This window comes from Arvicanthis niloticus, chromosome 7 (assembly GCF_011762505.2).
Source record: "Arvicanthis niloticus isolate mArvNil1 chromosome 7, mArvNil1.pat.X, whole genome shotgun sequence".
Lineage (NCBI taxonomy): Eukaryota > Metazoa > Chordata > Mammalia > Rodentia > Muridae > Arvicanthis > Arvicanthis niloticus.
In genome coordinates this window covers 64,298,850-64,321,116 of record NC_047664.1, presented here as the reverse complement: position 1 = coordinate 64,321,116, position 22,267 = coordinate 64,298,850, and the positions used below count along the sequence as shown (strand labels likewise).

The 22,267-nt window shown below is 37.5% G+C and overlaps 1 protein-coding gene across 2 annotated transcripts in view; it reads left to right on the top strand.

The window, feature by feature from the left end:
- Arap2 (ArfGAP with RhoGAP domain, ankyrin repeat and PH domain 2) overlaps positions 1-22,267 on the top strand; it is a 150,057-nt gene that overhangs the window by 38,779 nt on the left and 89,011 nt on the right. For both annotated transcript variants that reach the window (XM_034509442.2, XM_076938512.1), the window contains exons 7-8: positions 4,526-4,646; positions 11,936-12,114. In XM_034509442.2, the coding sequence (XP_034365333.1) occupies positions 4,526-4,646; positions 11,936-12,114 (300 nt within the window). The remainder of the gene's footprint in view (positions 1-4,525; positions 4,647-11,935; positions 12,115-22,267) is intronic.

Below are 22,267 nucleotides of genomic sequence, written 5' to 3'. Positions count from 1 at the left end.
TGGTTGTTTCATCATCTGAAAGTGGCAGATAAGTGACAGATTTGACCTAGATATCTGTGTGGTAAAACCTCAAGGGTTGCTTTAAAATTTCTTTAAGGAAAATTTCACACTTCGGAAAACAAGCATTTTTGAGCCTGCTATCTATCTTTTTTTTTTTTAAACTATTGTCTTGATATTGTTGTTACAAGAAAAATATACAATCAACCCTACAGTGTTGAAAAAAAAAATCACGTTTTACCAGAGATCTCATAATAGATTGTAAATAAATTGTTAGGTAACATTCGGCTTCCTGGGGTCAACCTGACACACTATTTAGTTTGCAAAATACTTTTGATCATTTCTTTGTTTTCTACATGTCTACGAGAAGTTATTATCTATTTAAATAAGGTATCATTATTATTTATAAGCATGTAGCTTTTTTTTTTTTTTAATGAACTGCCTGCTAGTCTCTTCTTCCTTTTCTTTCTATTTTTTTTCTATTTTTTTTCAGTGTTGTTTGGGTTTCCTTCACTGACAAATGGGTTAGAGAATAGCACAGAACAAACTGTTAATTATCCCATTAGGGAGTTTTTTTTTTTCTAAGCTATTATAATTCTTTGGAAATTAAAGTTTTGAAAAGAACACCTGGGTAACAATGTGTAACTGATTTTAGACATTTAAAAATTTCCGCTGTCTGGTGTCAGCCACAGCATATGTGTAGCAAACATATTCATAAGCTTTCTATTAAAAAAGCCCTGCTCCTTCCACCTCTGAAGGTTGCCTGACCGTGGGAAAGTGTTCTCTCTTCTGAATCTCTACAGTGTCTAGTGGTCTAGATTTGCCCTCATATTGCCATAAACCAATGATGTTATGCATTTCTGTGTAATCACATTTGGTAAGCCAATCATGTGATGCTTTTCTTTGTAATAACCTCCATGATCATTTGGCTACATTCATTGGGCAACTTGAGGACCATTCGTTTTCCTGCCATGTTTTCACTCTTTATGTGTTTCTTCTTGTCTTCTGTTTGAACATCTTTAACTATTTTATCCATTGAAACTATTGTTAGCCATTGAAACCTACACCTGCAGGATGGCTCACCAGGTAAAGGTGATTGATTATACCTGAGTGTGAGGACCTGAGTTCAGTTCCTGGGCCCATATAATAGAAGGATAGAATCAACTCCAGCAAGTTTTGCTCTCACCTGCACATACATGCCCACACACTTATAGCTAAATAAATAATAAGCAAATAAATAAATTTCCATTTAAAGTTATGTGTAAGTTTTTACCATTTTTGGTGTTCTCCTCAATAAACCTTTGCTTTGTCTTCTCCTGCTGGATGACTGTTTATCTGTAATGTGTCAGGAAAACACATTGAAAGGAAAGAGGCAATTTAGGAGAGTGTTATAATAAATGAGGCATTATAATATGAAGGTGTGTGGTAATATTTAGGTTTAGTAGAAGTGATAAAAGATATTTAAAAATACTAAAAATGAGCTGCATGGTTTGGTATAATTGTGATTAGACATGGGATTCAATCATTCAAAAAAATTCTGAAGCAAAAACTATAAGAAAGTTGGTAAGGGAAATATTTGAATGATCTAAAAGGTTACATTGGAAGACATCATTAATAAGATTATCACAGGTCATGATAATTTAGATTATTATCTAAATTTCAATGTATGCTTATTATAAAGCAAATATACAGGTCACTGTTAAACTGGCGTAATTGCACTGATGAGTGTCACCGCTTTATGAGTGGTAGGACCTGAAAGAATGGAGCCGATAAATGAAGCAACCGCCATTCAGAGCCTCAGACAATTTACATTTTGAGAGTTTAGAAAGATCAGATGAGTAAGGCTCTTATGACTTCAAGCTGTGTAAACTTGCCAGGACAAGACCTACATGGCAATCACATGTTTTTCCATAGAGGCATATAAAAGATAGTTTAAATACTTAATGGAATGGCAATAGCAATCAATAATGAATAATCGGAAGTGAAATCACTCCTGTCTACTACACCTAGGAAGAGCACAAAAACACATTCCAAGAACAAGTCTGTGTTTTGAACAAACCCAGGTCACAAGATTCTTGTCCTCTTTTTTTTTTTTTTTTTGAATATTCTCACAAGCACTCGGAATTCTTCTCACCTGACTTCATTTCTGGACTGTGTTCCCAGAATGAGGATTAAGGTTCTGAGCAGAAATAAGTTGTTCAGTAGAGTGTATCTATGCTGATCTATGAAGGATTCATTTGAAATGTGAAGACCATTCAGAGTTGAGTATGGATGGGAGCCATCCATACTTTTCTAAGTCACATGCAAATGGCATGTTCGTTGTTGGATACATGAGAAGATCTAGGCACTGTAGCCTACATGCTGTATGCATTTAGAATGTTTGTAGAGTGTGAATAGGATTTTGACATATACATTGATTCATATAACATTGAAGCGATGTTAGAATAAAAGAGTGAAGGGGAAGTTGTTAATAACACAAAAGAAGATACCTGGTCCGTAAGATGCATATTGGCAAGCAGAGAGGGCCTATCCTTCCTGAAGAACACAGTGTTGCTGACCACATCTGCCTGTGAGGGCAGAGGGGTATTAAGAGAGGAGTGCTCTCTGTTTCGTACATTATTCTCCTAAACTGTTATCTTGAGTATGAGTATCTGTGCTCCCACATAAGATAACTGGAGCTTCTAACTTCTGTTAGTTTAAAACAATGGTTCTCACCCTCTCCAATGCTGTGACCCTTTATTACAGTTCCTCATGCTGTGGTGACCCTCAACCATAACATTATTTTTCTTGCTGTTCCGTAACTGCAATTTTGCTACTGCTACGGATCATAATGTGAATCTTTTTTGGAGACAGGGGTTTCCTCTAGGGCTCACAACCTACAGGTTGAGAAACACTGGTTTAGGCTTTGTGTTTATGTGACAAGATACCTGGCATCATGGGAGGAGTTTTATTTGTGGTCGTAGTTTTGAAGTATTTGACTCGGTTGATCCTGACCTAATGCAGAACAGCAGGATGGCAGGAATGTGTCGTAGAACCCATGTCACAGTAGCTAACACACAGAGATCAAGGAAGGACCAGGGCCAGGCGTAACCTTTTAAATATACTAGTGATGACCTACATGATTTTCCCAATTAGTCTCTACTTAAACTTACAACCACCTTCTAAAATATTGTAGCCAGCTGGGTCCCACATTCTTGATGCATGACCTTGGAAGGCACCTTAAGTATTCAAACTATAAAATGTAGCTACTGCCGTGGGAGAGGATGGAAGTAAAATCCATAAAGGGTCTATGTAAATTTTTCTGATATTCAGACCTTTCTGGATGTGAGGATGGTTTTATAGCCTCATCATTTTTTGACAACTCTGTGTTCTTTATTATTTACTGTTTTTTTTGGGGGGGGGGAACTATTTCTCATTATTCCACTTCTGTCCTTTCCTTTTTTTCCCTTTCAGTCTGTCTCAGAATTCTATCTGCCCACTTACCAATTTAGTAAAATTTAAATTTTCTAAAAGTCAGGATGAGATTTCACCCTGTTTATTAAACACTTCTCTGCCTATTAAAAGGAACTGAGGATTTATGTCTTGACTTACATGTCCCAGAATTTGAATTCACTTCTGTACTTAAATTACCTGGTTTCTTGAATGTATAATGTCTGAAGTTTGTAAAACAGGACACTATTAATATTTCACTGTCAGTAAATTTTTGAAATCATTAATGATCATTCTGCCCAGTAGATTGGGAGTTCTACGGAAAATGAAGATTGAGAGAAAACAGTCAGGCTTTTGATGACCTTGGGAGCCAAATTAAATTACATGTGCCAATGCTGATTCCCAGCCACAGATGCACATTTCTTCATTGGCTGTTATTGTTTTTCAGAGGCGTCTTCTTATATGGTAGCACAGGCTAGCCTCTAACTCATGGCCGTCCTTTCATCTCAGCCTCACAAAATTTTGGGATGAAAGCATGAACTACTAAAAGTTTACCATGCTAAACTTTTCCTTACCCATTATTCATTAGGGAATGAAAATAATGTGACTCAGTATGAGACCAAAGTTATCATCATCAGAGCGTTGAGGATACAGTTAATTAATGAAGTCTGACAGGCTGCCTAGGTCGGTTTTGTTCTCTGTATGAGGCAGCAGTGTTTTGAGATGGTTCTGTGACAGTTCCTGTTGCGGCCAGCAGATGCCTGCAAACACCATCGAATCATTGTGACCAGACCGATTTAGAGAATGTAAATCTGGGTTTAGGAAGTGGATATTGCTGGTCTCTCAGTGTTGTGTGTATCTGCTGCTTTGCCTTTTAAATCTTGAACAACTAGAAATTTGAAAGGATCGTTTTCTTTTAAAAGCACAGGACATTTTATAATTTTTTGCAGTATTGAAAATCAGTGTGTTTGCCATTTTAAAATTTTACATAGAAATCATGGAAGAAAAAAATGTCATGAATACTGAGCTTTTCTTATTTTATAGTATGTTCAAAATTTCATTACTTACCTGTCTTCATCATGTCCTCTAACTACTACAGGAGATATACTCAAAAGGAATAATCCCCCTCACTGCGATGTCCACAGTACGGGCTCAAGGAGACAACAAATTTGAAATTGTCACAACACAAAGGACTTTTGTTTTTAGAGTAGAAAAAGAAGGTAAGATGATTTTCCACCCCTCCTTCTCTTCTCCTCCCTCCTCTGTCTCTCCTGTTAGAATCTGGCTGTGTTACCCAGGCTGACACAGAGCTGAGTGTTCAGTCCATACTGACCTTGAACTCTGAATCCTCTGCCCTCATTTCTCCAAGCACTGGGAATTCAGGCACTCACCCAGCATACTTGTGTCTAAGATAATTTCATTATCACTGAAAACATACTTAGAGTCCTTCGTTTCTCACAAAGCAGGTTAATCAAACAGGTAAAGAAAACTATTGCTTCAAATAATTTCTATTTTAAAAAGAGTCTTTTTGAATGCATAATGCTAAAACCTAAATTGACAAGTTGCCTTTTGTGTGGTTCTTATTATATATAAAAGCCATTTAGTAGGGAACTATTAAGTATGGGACATTTGTTTAAGCTATAGCTATAGAACAGTGAAAAACAGACAAAAATATCTTCTCAAAGAGATCATTTCAATGTGAGATTTTGATAATGCAAAGTAGGTATTTAGTACTAAAAAGCAAATGTCCTAATTATAAACAAGTTGATTTTAGGGAAATGTAAACAAAGAAATTCTTAGCCAAATAAGCTGGCACAGTAATACTTGGGTTACAGAATTGTGCTGACTATAATCACTATATTATTTTCATGGGAATCATCAACTATGTGACTCTTGACACAAAGGTGACATGTGGGGGAGAGATAAATACTTGCTGCTGAGAAAGATGATTCGAGTTTACCCCTGGGAACCATACCGTGGGCGGAGACAATTGATTTCACAAGTCGTATTCAGACTTAGCCATGCACAAAGCACATGAGTATATTCCTACTCCTAAGCACACATATTTATATGCATATAAATAAACATACACACACAAAATGTGGACACAACAGTAGAAATATGACATGTGCTTTGCCCTGAGTGTAAAAGTGTACAGGAAAATATTTTCTGAAGTTGGTTAGTACAGGAGGGAAAAGTAATGGGAAATTAATATTCTACATCATACTTTTGGTTGGTTCTCATGATGTGGATGGTTGTAAATCGCACTAGCTTTAAACAACACAGGTGAGGCCACATCCTGATTAAATAATAAGAGATTTACCTTGTTTTAGGAACTACGTTGGTATAGATTTATAATTGATCTGAGTTTTAGTAAAGTACGATCCCAGTATGCTTGCCCTATTTCAATAATGATTGTATGAGCAACTTACTGACTATTGTGTTTATATCAGGCATTTTTGTCAAATTCAGCATCTTAACAACCTTGTAACGCACCTTGCATGTTTACTGTTCTGCTTTAAACATGAGAGCATCTACCAGCAGATGGAGACTAACCTGATGCTAACCACTGAGTAGCAGCATTGTACGTTAGACTACTCCAATCCCAGGACATGTGTTAACATACGGCACCAAGAAAGTGTTCAATAAATATGTATTTCTAGAGAGTTCTCGCTATTGCTGAAGGTAATCAATAGTGAGTGTGTCCAGCTGCCTGTCAGGGAGCAGTGTTTTTCAGACTTTGATTACTGATGATTTATGAGATCAAACTAAAAGCTTATGTTGCTGCTGAAAATATAGAGACCACACTAAGCCCCCCAAAACATAGCATAAAAATATCAAATAGCAATGTTTGCAGGACATATTTGTTATTGTATAACAAATCTATGTTGATCTTGTATATGGATAACATAGAAAACATTTCATATTTCTATTTATTATTTTTAATTTCAAATATCTCCCCTCTTTTTCTTTATTCAGCCCCTCCCAAGTGCCTGCCCTCAAACTCCTTTCATATTTTACCCTTAAGCTCAAGATAGCCTGTTCTTCCACAATTAATATTGATTTACACACACACATGCACGCACACACACACAAATGCACGTGTGCACACACATGCTTTTCCAGATGTATAAATACAACCTGTTGAGTAAGGTTTTGTTTGTATGTATATGGTGTCAGGGATAACTAATTTATATTGGTTAACCAATTGGAATGCTTGTTCCTGGAAGAGGCTGTCTTTCTCTGTCAGCAATCAGCAGTTTCCTGTAATCCCTGTCCAATGCTGTGGACCTGTGAGAATTTTCTCCCTTTCATGTAACATACTGTTGGTATTGCCATTGTTCAGATGTTGTTTCTGCAGACATTCCTGGGAGAGACACTGAGCAGCAGACTTCCTGGTATTCTGGCTCTTAATGTTTTTCCTACCCATCCCCTCTTCCACCTCATGGCCTGTGCCATAGATGCAGGAGCTATGATGTAGATGTGGCTGGACTCCTCACCACCCATTGATCTCTGTATTGTGTCTAGTTGAGGTTTCCTGCTATTGTCTCCATTTACTTTAAAGAGAAGCTTCTTTGACAAGGGGTGGTAGCTATACTTATAGATGCGTATAAGTATAAAGTTTAGAGTGTAGTAAGGAATTATGCCAGTCTAGCAGAGTGGCTATAGTAGATTATCTTCTCTTGGTTACCTCCTGGAGGTTGAAAGTTAGCCCAGGTTGCTAAAGATACCACACAGGACACAGGACTCAGGACTCAGATTATTCGAGTTTTCTTGGCATTTACAAGAAAATGACAGCGGAGCAGAGATTACTAACCTGGCCTACAGCCACACTCATTCCTTTATAAATTATCCCATAGATTCTTGACAGCCTCTACCCTGGAGCGTTTTGTAGAGCACTGTGTATGAGTAGCCACTTCTCTAAATCATACCGAAAATACCATTACAGTTTGGCATTATTCACATGCAAAATGTCTAATGTTTTGATTATTTTGGGTTAGATGATAAAATATTGTTGTTTTCTTAATTAAAGGTTCATTATGTTAAAATAGTAGCACTTTGAAAATAGTCTTCCTCAGAGAGAAATTTTATAGTGACTCCGCTTGCTCTGGGATAAGATGGGTGTGAGGCTCATGGCATTATGGTCTCCAGTTATCTGTGTACCTATTTTTAGCTACACATATGACATTTTCCAGATAGGTGATGCTATGGGGACCCAGTCCTCAGGGTTAGAGTAAAGATGGATAATTCTGATGGGGTTCATGTCCAGCACTGCTCTTACATCTTGGCTGTCATTTGTAGGTGATGTGTTTCTGTCCATCTGAGCACATTGCAGACACTGAATCAGAGGCTGGGCAGTGACTCAGCTCCAGCCATCAGACAGTCCCCCAAGGCAGTTCTGACTCAGATACCAGAGATGCTTTTAAATTATAAACAGTTTATTAGACCTTGCATAAGAAGCAGAATTATAAAACTAACATGGTCAGAAGCATGACATTATGAAATCTTTTCTAAGTCTTCTACCTTTTACTCTCCTTGTTCTCATTAAAGGTGATTCTGCTTTGTTGAGTATTCTGTACTGTTCTGGAAATCTCTTAAAGATGTTTTAGGACCGTGCTAGGACTCCAAATTCCATTAAAATACTAAATTACAAATAATGTCTTTTGAACAAAGGAATGCAGAAATCTCTCTTTTATTTTTACCAGTAATATTAATAATATACTTCTGGGATTAAGGAATTTAGTGCTCAAGAGCAAGAAAGTGCGTTCCACCCCAGAGTGCACATGAAGCCAGGGGTAGAAGCAAGTTGTGATTCCAGGGCTGCTGTGGCAAAATATGAAGCAGATAGAGGAGACTCTGGACATTGACTGACAAGCTACTCTATTAGCGAACAAGAGTCTGTCATAGACAAGGCAAAAGGCCTGACACCGTAGGCTGTGCTCTACACTCAGAAGATGGCAGCCATTTGTGTACACACACACACACACACACACACACACACACTAAAGGTGACTGCTACTCAGTACTACTCAGACATTTGCCCAGTTTCAGACTCTATATGTGTCTGTAAACTTGTCTGATATTTGAATGGCTATTCTGAAGCAATTAGTGGCTTCTTTAGCTCTGTGATCTTTTCTCTTGCAAATACAAATTAGAATAAAGTGATGTGTGTATGTGTGTATGTATGAAATTCTCTTTATTCCCACTCCCCACTTCTCATTTTCTTCTCCAAAAGGTTCCCTTCTCATATTCAGATCTTTTTTTTGTGTGTTGTTTACAACACACTGATTTTAACCAAGATCATCTGTGTATCCGTGTGTGTGGAAGTATCTATTGAAACTGATGGCCTAACAGTTTGGTGCACAAGTGAAGACGACTCACTTTCGCCCAGAATCCAACAGTTTAAAAAACAAAAATTTCCACAGTCAGGCATAGGGCTCCCTGAGGTCTTTCTCCATCTATGACTGTCATTTGATACACCAGTCTTGTCAAGACCCAGTGCACATAACAGTAGCTGTAATGAAATCATGTCTGCCATGACTACCCTGTGCTGAAGATACCATTTCAAGTTCCCGTTCGCTGCCCCGCCTTTGCCTCTTACATGCTTTCTTACCATTTTTCTGAAATTTTCTCTGAGCCTTATCAGATTGAGGGCCACTCCATACTAAGGAATGCATGTCTGATAATGTAAACCTGGTCCAAATCCCAAGGCTGGGAAGGTCGTAGACCATCACTGCTGTTGTATAGTTAAATAGTCTTGGCACAAAACTATCGTCTAAATTTTTAGCTTTATATGCATAGATCCTATTCTTTGCAGTGAACTATAGTGAATGTGGAGACTCACGACTGCTCAAGGTGTTTAAAGCAAATGAGAGATGAGTGCTTAGCCCTAAACAGGACAAAATTCCTTATTCTTTGTTAATTTCTCATTATTCTTGAAAGCCTCGGGAGGTACCTGATCCTGGGGATTGATCAATTTATAATAGTACTGCTCTAATATGTATGCTTATAACATGTCATTGACAATTTCAAATTAATTACTGAGAGATTGAGATAACATGCCAGCTGTGATCTAAGTCCCACAAAGCTTTGGTCTACTTTATTACATTATAATTATATTTGAAACATTTATGGATATTCAGCAAAGCAGCCATTCTTTAGATTATTTGGCAGAAATATCTTGGGTGAAACCAACATTCAAAGTGATAACCACAGTAAGGTGGGGACTCTTCCCAAAAATATAGCACGTGTTTCTAGAGCAGGCTGGACTTGTTGCTGAAGATGTCACACTGTGGGGGTGTTGTTGCTTATTCACATTAACTCAAGATTCCAGAATGCTTTCAGAAATATAGTAGCTTTGGGGGTATTTGGAGTGCACTTCATCCAGATATGTGAGAAAACAATCATTTGTAGGGATTATGTAATGCTTGGAAAATCAATATTGACTTTGATCATTGAACTCTTTTTAGTACATTAAAAGTTGAGCAAGAATAGTGATAATTTAGAAATTAAAGCTTATTGCAAAGTAATCTTCTATTTATTAAATATGAGTACATCTCATATTGAAGACTTATTGTAATCCACAATGAAGTTCCTGTGGGGAGGCTTGTAATAGAAGCTGGCCTAAAGCCCAAAGTTTGGTCCTGTTTGAAAAATTTTGCTACCTGAGATTCAGTCTGATCTATTAATTAGTTTGTTTGTTTGTTTATTTATTTATTTATTTATATTTAGCTTTGATAGTCCCATTGCTATCCTGAACATAAAGATTGCCTTTTGGGTTTTGCATTTTGTCTCATTTATCTGCATCTATGGGTCCTTTCTTATAGAGGTTGTCTTTGCTCATATGTTGTTGTTAGTCTACTAAGATATTCCAGTGCTCTGAAAATGGGCAGAATTCTGTGAACTGGATTGCCCTGCCGCTTTTCATGGCCAGTTTATGAGACCAAAGTTCCTTATATTCTGGGTGATTCATTTCTGGGTTAACATCCATGAATCAGCTATGCATTACTCCCTTTAATACACTGATACGTTGAATGTCCTTAAATTTCATTTCAATTTTATTATTTCTCTATTGTCTTATTCCTGAATTCTATGCTCTCAAATTATCGTACGAGTCATAAACACAGGCATCTCACTGGTCTTTCCATCTCACTCGTTATCCTGAAGTGGTTTGGGATTTCCATTTTCTTCATTAATTCAAAGTAGTTAGTGGGTGGTGTTGTCTGTGCACATTTCTCATAATTGCATTGTAACTTCAAAAGTATCAATACGTTCCTTTAAAAGTTAAGTCTCAGAATTGATGTTGATTCCTGCTGCTTTTTTCTTGTGTTGTCCTTGCTCAGTGTCCTGATCTGCCCTTCTTCAACTTTTTAAAATATTGTTCTTCATTCTCAAGATTTATCACATGTCCCCCTTTTTGATGGTGCCAAATGCAGTTGTGTAGGAGTTGAATTAACTTTCCTTATAATTTCAGCAATACCTTTCTCAATGACCTTCAGTAAATTCCTTCTCTCTGTTGAATGGACTCATGTATTACTTGATACGATTTGTATGACATTTATTCTAGTCTGTGCTCTGTTCAAATCTAACTTGACTTGTCTTGGTTACTCTTTGGAGACTGTATCACATTGGAGACTATATCACATTTCTATGCCATCAGTAGTGTGTGGTACATAACAGAAGGTCACTTAGCTTTTATGGAGGGAGTGTGAAGACTATGTTTTACTTTGGAAGCTGTGTTACAAAGCATTATTTTAAGTTATAAAGAATCGTTTGTTGAGTATTTCCCTGTTTAATCCACCAGTTGTGTAGTGATGCTGCATGTCACCCCCATGCATCTCTGATGAAGTAACCTGACAGACAACTTAAGGGAGAAAAGAGTTATCTTGGCTCAGGGCTTCAGAGAGTTCCTTACATAGTAGCTTGGTCTCAGGTACTTGGGAAGATCCATGTAGGGGGTATTATGTAAAATAGAAGTTTCTTCACCTAGTTACAGAGACAAAGCAGAAAGGGAGAATAGCACTTGTTTGGCCTTCGAAAGAACTCCTCTTTGTGTACCTACGTTTTCCAACTCTGACTCTCCACTCCTCTCTCCATTTCTTCCCACAATGCCATCACCAGCTGACAGTCCAAAGCTCAAACCAGGACCCTAATGGAAATATTTTATTTCAAAATTATAGCAGAGAGAAAACCAAGTCTCCTGAATCATCTCAGCCATAAAGAGGGTATTAAGTCTCCTGGAGTTATTTCTAAGTGCAGAGTCTTATTGGGGGCTGAAATGGTACCTGATATATAGCATTTCCTGTATGATTCTAGAAGCAGCTCATCATACTGGCTCCAGGGCATCTGCATAGTCTTTTCTGTTCTGCTAACACGGAAGTCCTGCCTCCGCTAACAGTGAATTTTAGGCTTTGGTTGTGGTAAAGAATTTGTATGTTATTTGCTTCAAAGCAAGATCTTGTGTTGATGTTCTTTGTTATGTCTTACATATTTTCTCCTCTATTTTCAGAAGAGAGAAATGATTGGATCAGCATATTGTTGAGTGCACTGAAGTCACCATCACTTGCCTCCCAGTTGCAAATAGCTGTGGCACCTGAGAAATGTGGATATCTTGAACTGAGAGGGTATAAGGCCAAGATTTTTACTGTGTTAAGGGGCAACAGTGTGTGGCTTTGCAAAAATGAGCAGGTGAGCTTTGTTACATTAACTGCAAATGACTGTTCCTTAGTGATAACAACTGTGCTGAGCCTTTGAGAGCTATGTGTATTTTTATTTATAGTTTTTGGTTTTTTGGTTTTGCTTTAAAAACTCTGTAAAGTATAACAAAGAAAATCTGGTTGAATGCTTTGTTTCAGACAAGTTTTTTTCATCAGATGTGAGGGTTTTTTTTTTTTTTTTTTAATTGAGAACATATTATTGTTGAAATGTATGCCCAATTGAAGTAATGTATAGCTGTCAGAGAATAATTGAGCATAAATACAGTTCTTTATGAATGGGCTTAATTACATTTCATTGTGGTAGAAAACCAGAAGGAAATACTAAGTAACCCAGTGTATTGCTTTTCTGTTTATGTGAAAACACCATAACCAAGGCCCCCTATAGAAGCAGCAATTGATTTTAGCTTAAGGTTCTAGAATAAATAAAGAGTCCACCATAGCAATGAAGTATGACAGTAAGAAAAGGAAGCAGAGAGCACACATCTTGAACCATAACAGTGGGCACAGGTCAGAGAGGGTGAGTGGGCGATACCTAGGTTTAAAGATCTCTCATTCCACCACAGTGACATATGTCTTCCTGCAAGGCCACACCTCCCAACCTTTAAGAGCTCCCCAAGCAATGCTACTGACCAAAGAGCGAGTATTCAAAACTCTGAGCCTGCAGGGTACATATCGCCTTGTAACCACTACTTTTAGTTTTATTATTCTTATTTTTCTTTGAGAATATATTCTCTTTGTCATGAAATTGCTTTGGTAATAGATGGCTAGTATATAAAGGTAGGTATAGAAATATGTAGGCACATATACTTGCAACCATATCTCTATATCTATATCTATCGATCTATCATCTATCTATCATGTATACACAAGTATATGGGCTTTAACTATTAGATTATTGAATTTGATTAAAACACTAAGAAGACAGTTTATTTTTGAGGAGGCTTGTGGATAATTAAAGTATTTTTCTAACTGTTAGGAGCTTCATACTTGATTCCGTAGTGCAGATTTCCTTTTCTCTATTTTAGATTTTTGTATGTGAAAGAAATTCATCCTCATTAGGTGCTCAGTTCATATTTGTGGTATGAAATAGTATATTTTGAATAGAAATGAATTCTAGAATGAGTTCATTTAATAGTGGAGTATGGTAAGTTATAAACATTGACTCTTTTCCTATCAAAAGCAGAGTTATCAACTCAAAACAAGCAGTAGGAAAAAAAAATAAAACTACAGCTCTTTAACCAAAGGCATTCTCAAAATTGTGAATGTATTCATTATTTTGAGCGGGATATGTTAGCCAATTAGCCGTGGCAGGCACCACTGAGTAACACCAGCAAACTAATAATGTGACTGTTTAGCATAATCCTAAAAGACAGTGACATACAGCTTAACAGTGTCTGTGCACTGGATGTGAATATTGTTTCTGAAGTCTCTGAAGATAGGTGATTAAAACTTTTCTCATTGGAATTCAGGTCAAAACTCATAATTTGCATCTATCTGTGTTGAACTTACTCTGCCGAATTGAGGTATTCAGTTTTGTATTTTCGCAGACCCAATACAATTCCTATAACTCATTTCATTGCTCATATTAGCTAGATATCTGAGTGTGGTTCTTTTCTAGAAATAATATGTTTTTGAGTTTTGGAAGAAGGGAAGGTTTTTTTTTTTTTTTCTTTTATGAAATCATTGCTTTAGTAATAATTTTGAATGCAAAATCTAAAATGTTTGTCCCTGTTTGAGTGCCAGGTACTATGCTAATTAATTTATAAATACTTCCTTTTAATCTTTCCTATAATTATAGGAAGACAGTTCTGTCATCTGTAAATTAAATGAGTAAAATGAGGTTTATATAATTTGTACAAGGCTAACAGTTGCATATGCCAAGCTTAATTTATAACTAGAATTTTTTAACTCTGTTTGTCTTCTTACTAAAAGCTTAGTTTAAATCTTTTTACAACTTCTATCTTTTAGAAATAAGCAAGATTTTTTTTTTGACTAATTACATTGCCTAGAAATTTGGGGGCAAGCACTTAATGTTGTGTCAGACTGTACACTCTCAAAAGCGTGTGCATATCTAGCAGGGCAGTTTCATCTGTAAGGTGAAATGCCAGACAAGAGAAGGTAAGAAGCCCAGTGCTTTTGTTGCCTGTCCATTTGCTTTGCTTTCCAGAGACAGGATCTCTTGTAGGAGATGAGCTTAAACTCTCTGTCCTCCTGCCTCTCTTCCTTCCAACTGCTGAGATTAAAGTCCTGTGCTCTTATATCTTTGTCAGTGCTGTATTCCATGGGATGGCATTGTGGAGTGGTTCCAAACACAGGGCATCAAAAAAGAATTTGAGAAGTAGAAAGAATTTTATTTACAGAAATGAATAAATTATTTTTAAAAATTGAAAGCAGTAAGGCTGACATACACACCATCTTTAGATAAGTAACCTATTTTTAAAATAAACATACTTATTAATGTACATTTATTTAGGTTGTTTCCTCTCATACATTGAGGTGGTTATATTTTACCTTTAAAGATATATTTTATTGTATATATGCATGTGCATATGCATGTGTACATGTGTGTATGTGTGTGTGTGTGGTGTTTGCATCATCTTATATAGAGTCTTCTTGATAGCATAGTAATTGACAAGTTGAAGAAACCATGCATGCAGTACTATTCCAACTTTTGAGCCTTTCCCATCTGGAATTTGCCTTGATGTCCTTAGGAAATCTGTCTATGAAGATTTCATATAGGGAAGCAGCTAATGGGAAGAATCTCTTAGGCTGCTGAGATAGGGCAGACTTTTTACTCAGTGTGCAGGGCTTCGCCCAAGTGAGGGTACTGGCCTGCTTTAGGAAAGTCCTTCATGATGGTGATATATATCGATGGAAACACAAACACACAAATGCACACACACACACACACACACATGCACATATGCACACACACATGCATGCACACGCACACACATACACACATGCATGCACGCCAGTAATTTTCAAAGATTATCAAACAAATGTACTCCTTCAAAAGTGTGAGATGCTTATTTTTAAAATTTTGTATAATTTGTGTTGGCTCTAATAATAGCTGTATAACAGAACATAATTGTTTGATTATTCATGTGGAACAGACTCATTGCTCATGTAATTTCTTGGCATAAAGACATGTTGACAAAAAAAAAAAAAAAAGAGAGAGAGAGAGATTGACCTATAGCACTCTAACCAAAGAATTGATATTCAGTGTGCTTTCTATTAATGGATACATAATTTTACTAATTTGTTTATTGCTGTGAGAATGAACAGACACTGGATAAATGATAAAGTTGGACATTACTGAGAAATCTCATTCACCCTAACCACATGTATTAGATTGGGAGGTTGCAGCTAGGGATTTGCGTTCTTGCTCTGCTATGGCAAACTGTTTTGGGTAATAAAGTTGTTCCTGTTAACTAGCATTGTTCTGAAGGGAGATGGACTACTGCCTCTAAAGTCATCATTATGTTGTTGAAATTTTATATTTCTGGCCTTATTCCTGGTGTGTTAGCTTAACCTTTGGGATATGCAGTGTATACGTATCCATGAAAGTACCAAATGTGGTACTTTATGTGACACAGAAGTTCCAAACCACACTCTGAAATGCTGTGAAGGATTTTACTTCTTCTAAAGTTATAAGCATCCAGCTAAAGGGAAGATGAAAATCTTGGAGTAGGAAAATGTAGAAAACTTCCCTTTGCCACAATAGCAATGGGTCTTTTATTCACTCCTGGGTGATATACAGTGTTTTACTATTAATCTATTTAGAAGGATAACCTTTTAAAGTTGAATATTTTAAAATATTGATGTATGACCTTACAAACATTTTAGTAACCATTAAGAAAATCATTGTTGTTGTATAGTTTTATAACTGGAAGGACTGTTCTTAGCATGTTGTACATAATTTTGGAAGACTCTATACTTGTGCTTTGCTACTTTTGCACACTTACTGAAATGTCAGCGATTCATATAACAATTTAAAATGTTCAGCCTTTCCTGAAAAGTTTCCTTACTGGAATGCGGTTCACTTCATACAGAGCTGCATCGTCACAGTGTCTTCTTCCAAAGGTTTTTAAAAACTCTAACTGCGTCATTATAAAAAAGGGGAAGAGGCAGAGAGCTTTTGGGGCTGCTTGGCAAGAATCTGACATGGGGCAAGGACAAGGAGATGGGCTGCTTGGCAGGATTTTGACATTGGCCAAGGACTAGGAAGCAGGCTGCAGGCAGGAATTTGACATTAGGCTAGAACAAAGAAGTAATTTCAGGCAGGAATCTAAATCTTAGTCTAGAACAAAGAAGTAGGCTTTAAACGTGAAAATGACTGGGCTAGGACAGAGAAGTAGGCCCTGATAAGCCCTTAGAAACATCATCATGGGAGTGATCATGGAACTTTGTTTATTGCCTTGCTTGTTCTTTGTCTATTTGTGTTTATTGTCTTGCTTGTTTCTTGACTATTTGCATCTATTGTATTTCTAGATCCTCAACTGAGAACTGACCTTAATACTTGCATGTAATTAAAATGGTATTAAAGCAAAAAGGAAGATGGGGGATGTGATAGAGGGTTTCTTGGGGGGTGGGGAATGGGGGAAGGGTATGACATCTGAAATGTAAATAAATAAAATATCCAATAAAAAAGAATTTAGGAAAAGGGAGGCCATTAGAGATCATTTTCATTTGCTTTATCCATGAGTTTCTTTTATGCTGTTTGGCCTGAATTTACTCTGCTTTGAAGATTGTTATATATCTGTCCAAAGCCTATACCCTTGTTCTCATAGATGCTTTTTCAATGCCAGCCTGCCTGCAGAAGTATCTTCAGAAAACTTCTTTGTTTATTTTCTGAATATGTCTCTTGTACTGAGATAAGAACATGCATTTTCTCACTTATATTTACCTTGAACTCACTTTTGTCATAAACACATTTATGGTTTTTGAAATTCCCTCTCATTCTTAAGAGCAGCAGCGTGAGCCTGTTGGCAGTCTTGCTGTTCATCTGTATTGTGTTCTCTGACTGGTCTGAACTCCGTGAATAATATACATCAACTGCATTTAACACCATCTTCTGGTTTCCTGGCTGCTCAGTTCAAACGCTCTCATTCTTCCTTGCTTTGTACACGTCCCTTCATTACTATACTGCTGGAGCCAAAACGCAGAGCGGCTCTCAGGCTGCACAGCAGAGAGACTGGACAGGATTCATATAAAATATTGCCTGAGGTGTTTTTAGTATTTTCTGTTTTTCAACCAGGCTCTCAGACATGAAAGAGGAAAAGGCATGGGAATTTAGAGAAGACCTTTGTTAGAGAGTCAATAGCATCTTGGAAACCAACACTAGAATTCTTTGCCTAATTACCCAATGCATTGCCCTCACCACACATATTAAATGTCACCCCTCACATACTTAGCTCCATATCAGAAGCCTTCCCTGTTTCAGTTTTCACAATTTTCTTCTACTCCTTATACCTGCAGTGTGTTATATTTGTGACGAAACTTTCATATTTTCACTTTCAATCTGTTTAAAAGGACTTCTGTAATTGGATGTATATGGGTTCTACTAAAGTCATTATGTTTCAAGATCTATCTGTCTACTTAGGAAGTATTTAGCAGGCACTTTTGTTTTTATTTCTAGCTGCTATAGATAGAGGCAAGCTTGCCTTGTGGAAAGCCACCTGAACTCTGCTCTCCAGAAGCTTTGTTTGTGGTGAGAATAACAAAGAAAGTATACATTCTTAGTGTCTTGTGTGTGTGGTGTGTGTGTGTTCATACATGTGTGGTTCTTTGTGTGTGTGTGTGATTGTGTGTGTAGTGTGTGAATACATAAGGAAACCAGTGGTTAACATTAAGAGTCTTTCTTTATATTTTCTATCTTACTGAGACAGGGTTTCTCAGGTAGAACCAAGGTCTCACCAGTTTGGCTTGTCTCACTAGCCAGCTTGCTCTGGGGAGTTCCTATTTCTATATTCCACACTAGCATGAGAATTACAGGCAGGGTGGCCTTGGCATGTTCCTCTGGATTCTAAACTCTGGTGCTCATGCTTTCAGAATGTCTGGTACTTTAACCACTGAGCAATCTCCCCATTCTTCCTCTAGCTTCAATCAATTCAAATCAATTTATTCTCTTTCTCTCCCTCTTTCTGTCTGTCTGTTGCTGTCTCTCTGTCTCCCCCTTTCTCTGTCTGCCCCTCCTCCATGAGTAGATGTAAATTTAGTACTCAACCTCACATTCATTCCTCAGGACTGAAGAAATGACTCAATAGGCAAAATAGCTTGTCAGGCAAGCAAGGAGACCAGAGTTCGAATCCCCAGAGCACATGTAAAAACGAGATACTTAACCTGAGCATCACTATTCTAGTTTTCCTACAAGGAGATGGGACATGCTGAAAGGAGAATCCTCAGAAACATATGAGCAAGTAGCCTGGTATGTACAACACCAATGCGACAAGGAGACCTTGTCTCAAACAAGGTGTTAGTAGAGGATTGACACCTGAGGTTGTCCTTTCTCCTCCACAACTTCCCTGTGGTATGAACAGTCCTATATTCACGGATACACATACCTACAGATAGACAGGCACAATGACAAACACACATAATTCCTCTGACACTTTTCATCAAGGCCCATTTAAATTTAAAGTGGTGTCTACTGTAGGAGGAGCAAGGTGGTAGGAGGAGGGGAGGAAGAGGAGAAGGAAGAGGAGGAGCTAGGAGAGGAAGAGGAGATGGAGAATGAGAGAGAGGGAGATGGAGGCCGATGTTCACTTGTCTGTAGCAGTCAAAGGTAGTTGGTATATCTAGGTTGGGTATTGGATCACACTTCTTATTGTATGGGCATCTTCTTATTGATTATTACTAAATATATAAGCCTTTGGATAATCTAAGCATTAGAGTCTCATCTGTACCGAGTCCATATGGTTGGCGGGATGGTCTGGGCAATGCACAAAGACAGCGTGGAAGATTAGCAGAGCCATCTCCCATGCTGGCATCTCATGGGTGGCAGGGCTGGTGTTTCTGACTGGCCGTTTCTAGCTGCGGCATGCATGTGAGAGGCCACATGGTTGAGCTAGGCAGAGCCGCCATAGCTTAGCCAGTTGGCTTAACTGGCAGCTGCTTTTTAAAATAATTACAACAACAGTCTACTATGGTTTAGAAAGATGGCTTAGCAGTTAGGAGTCAAGGACTTTCCTTCCAGAAGACCTAAGTTGGAGTCTCTGATCTCTTCTAAAGAAACTGTTCTGGGATGGGTTCCCAGAAAACATTTTGGTAGCTCACAACTACCTATATCTATAGCTTCAAGGACATCCAATGTCCTCTCTGGCCTGTGCTCAAATGATGTATTCTTCCCCTCTCCCTCTTCCCCTCTTCTCCCCCCACCCCCCCCCCGTCCCCTCTTGACCCTCCTCTCTCCTTCCTTCCTGGTCTTCTTCCCTCCATTCCTCCCCACTTCCCTCCTTTTCTCTTAAACACATACTGAAATTAAAAAAAAAATCTTTAAAAAGTGAAATACTGTGTACAGTATAATAGGTACCATTAACAATTAATTTTTAAAGCTATTTTTGAAGATTTATTTATTTATTTATTTTGTGTGTGTGTGTGTGTGTGTGTGTGTGTATTACCATATGTAAGCCAGATAAAGAAGCCAGAGGAGGATGTCAGATCTCTTGGAACTAGAGTGAAAGAAACCGGTATTAAATAGATTTCAGTACCATGGATGTGAAGCAAATTTAAGAGAAGTGGCCTTGGCTTTCCATTTGTTATGTTTTCCTGATAGTTTCCCATCACTTCCTGATGGGTTTTTAAAAATATCTCGCTAATATTAGCCAGTTCATTACAACCAGATGTCTTGCTTGGTGAGTTTGGGCATCTATTTAATGCTGATTGTGGCATTGAGGCTTTAACTACATAAACTTATTTGATTAAATATCCTCAAATCAGAGAATAACAGAGGCTCGTTTCTGCCCCATTCCTCCTAATGTAAAGTCTCCTGATGCTTCAAACAGGGGATGGAGTACTAACAGAATTCAAATTGGCCTCCAAGGGCTTGGTTTATATGGCACAGAATGAAGCCACAGGATGTAGGTGGCGACCTCACATTCTCTTGGATCTTTCTCTGGCCAAGCTCTGCATCTGGTGTTTCCTAGAAGTCTAGTGCCAATGTCACACAATGCCACATCTGTTTTCAACAAATGTTTAAGCACCGAATTCTTAAATTCCTGGCAGGGAAACCTAGCATTCATGATTTCTAAAATTAGACTTTAGATTTCAGCAGATTTGGGGTTAACAGACTTTTCTTAATTTCTCTCTCCAGGGATAAGCATTTTTCTTTGCTCTAGCACTGAGTGGTCTGATCAATTCAGAATTACTCTCATTGGAATAAATCTGTATAAGTGACACATTTCAGTATCTTGATCAATATTGTGATAAATTCTTTCTGATTATTTAATACAGAGTCATTCCGTGATTACAAATGAAATGAAATACTTTATGAATAACAAATTTTACATGTAATACTTTTAAATGAAAGAATTATCTGAGCATATTAAGCTTTTAACTCACATCATTTTGTTTCATTTTTATAACTATACTTTAAGGTAGAATTACTCTGTTTACAAATGATGTGACTGAGGTCTAGATAGGCCAGGTAGCTTGCTAATACTTACCCAGCCAGGTTTCTTCCTTAAGCCTGTCAGTGCCAGGTCATTTGCACATCTGCATTTTCTGGGTCTGCTAGCGACACCTGGACACCTGGGATCCTCTTCTGCCTTCTGAAATTCTGAGTTGGCCACAGAATCCTAAATATAGAATGTTGCTTACTCTACAAGCCCTCTTTAGTCTCTTAAATTAAAGACATTTCATTTAGGGTTCTGCTCTTTTTTTTGTTTTGTTTTTGATTTTTTTTTTTTTTGATGCTGTTTATTGTCAGGATCGGAAAGAGAGATGGACACAGATCGTTGTGACAAACATCCAGGAAAGAGACATCGTTTGAACATGTACTAATAGTCTGAAAGGAGGCTAAATATCACCAAAGTATTCTTAATAAGAACTGCAGTTGTTTCACATTCAATAGCTCTCAAGAGCACTGACATTTATTTTGTTACCCTGCTCTATATTTTACAGTCAATTGGTGCTAGGGAGCTGTGTGCATCCTCTAATTACTCAGAACCATATGGCCATGGCAGACAGTTGATAAATGGGATATCGTTTTTCACGATAAGAAAATATCATCTTTACCTTGCTGGAGAGAGATTTGGAATGCCGAGCTGACCCTCACTTTCCCAGGAATTACAGCTATACATGTAGAAATTTTATGACTCGTGTACAGAAATGAGGGGCCATCCATCCAGGCAGGAACCATGATGAACCTCATCAGTTCCCATAACAGGTTGTCATCCCACCATCTGCTAGGCTGGTGGTCAAAGCATTATGAGCGTCTGCCCTTAATATTGCACAGTACTTGCAGGCCAGGCACCTCACAGAATACTGTGGAGTAGCCTGATATCCATCTCTTGTCAAGAGCCTCATTGTGCAGAATTGTTAGAAGGCCATTTAGTGAAGGCACACTGCTTTATCTAGTTTATTCCTGTAGCAAGGTTAGACAGAGACATCAGATTGCTAGTCTCACCTTCGTCATCTATAAAAGAGGGCTCCAGTTTCCAGGCACCCACATTTTGGGATTTATCCAGCAGTTGTATGATTCACCAGGGACATTTGTGTAGATAATTGGGAATTGGTATTGTCCATTTACAGAGTAAAGTCAGTCTGGTATTGATGTGTCTTAATATGGCTGATTAAAAGTTTGATGTTCCCTCTCATTTTGCATAGTTTGTCATCCTAGGGTAAGTGTACAAAATGGAAGCCTATCACCTCTAATTCTAATTATTCTACAATAGTCAGTATTTTACTGTATCCTTGCTTTACATTATTTCTTTGAAATTATAATATAATTTTATATTTTTATTCATATATTCTTTCCTTGTACCTTAACATTATGAGCCATTTATTATTCTATCAGAAAATGTAATACTGTATTGATTTATTTTATCAATAAATCATTTTTTCTCATTTTACCTATAACTGTTCATATTGAAAAATAATAAATAGGGGCTGAGGAGATGCCT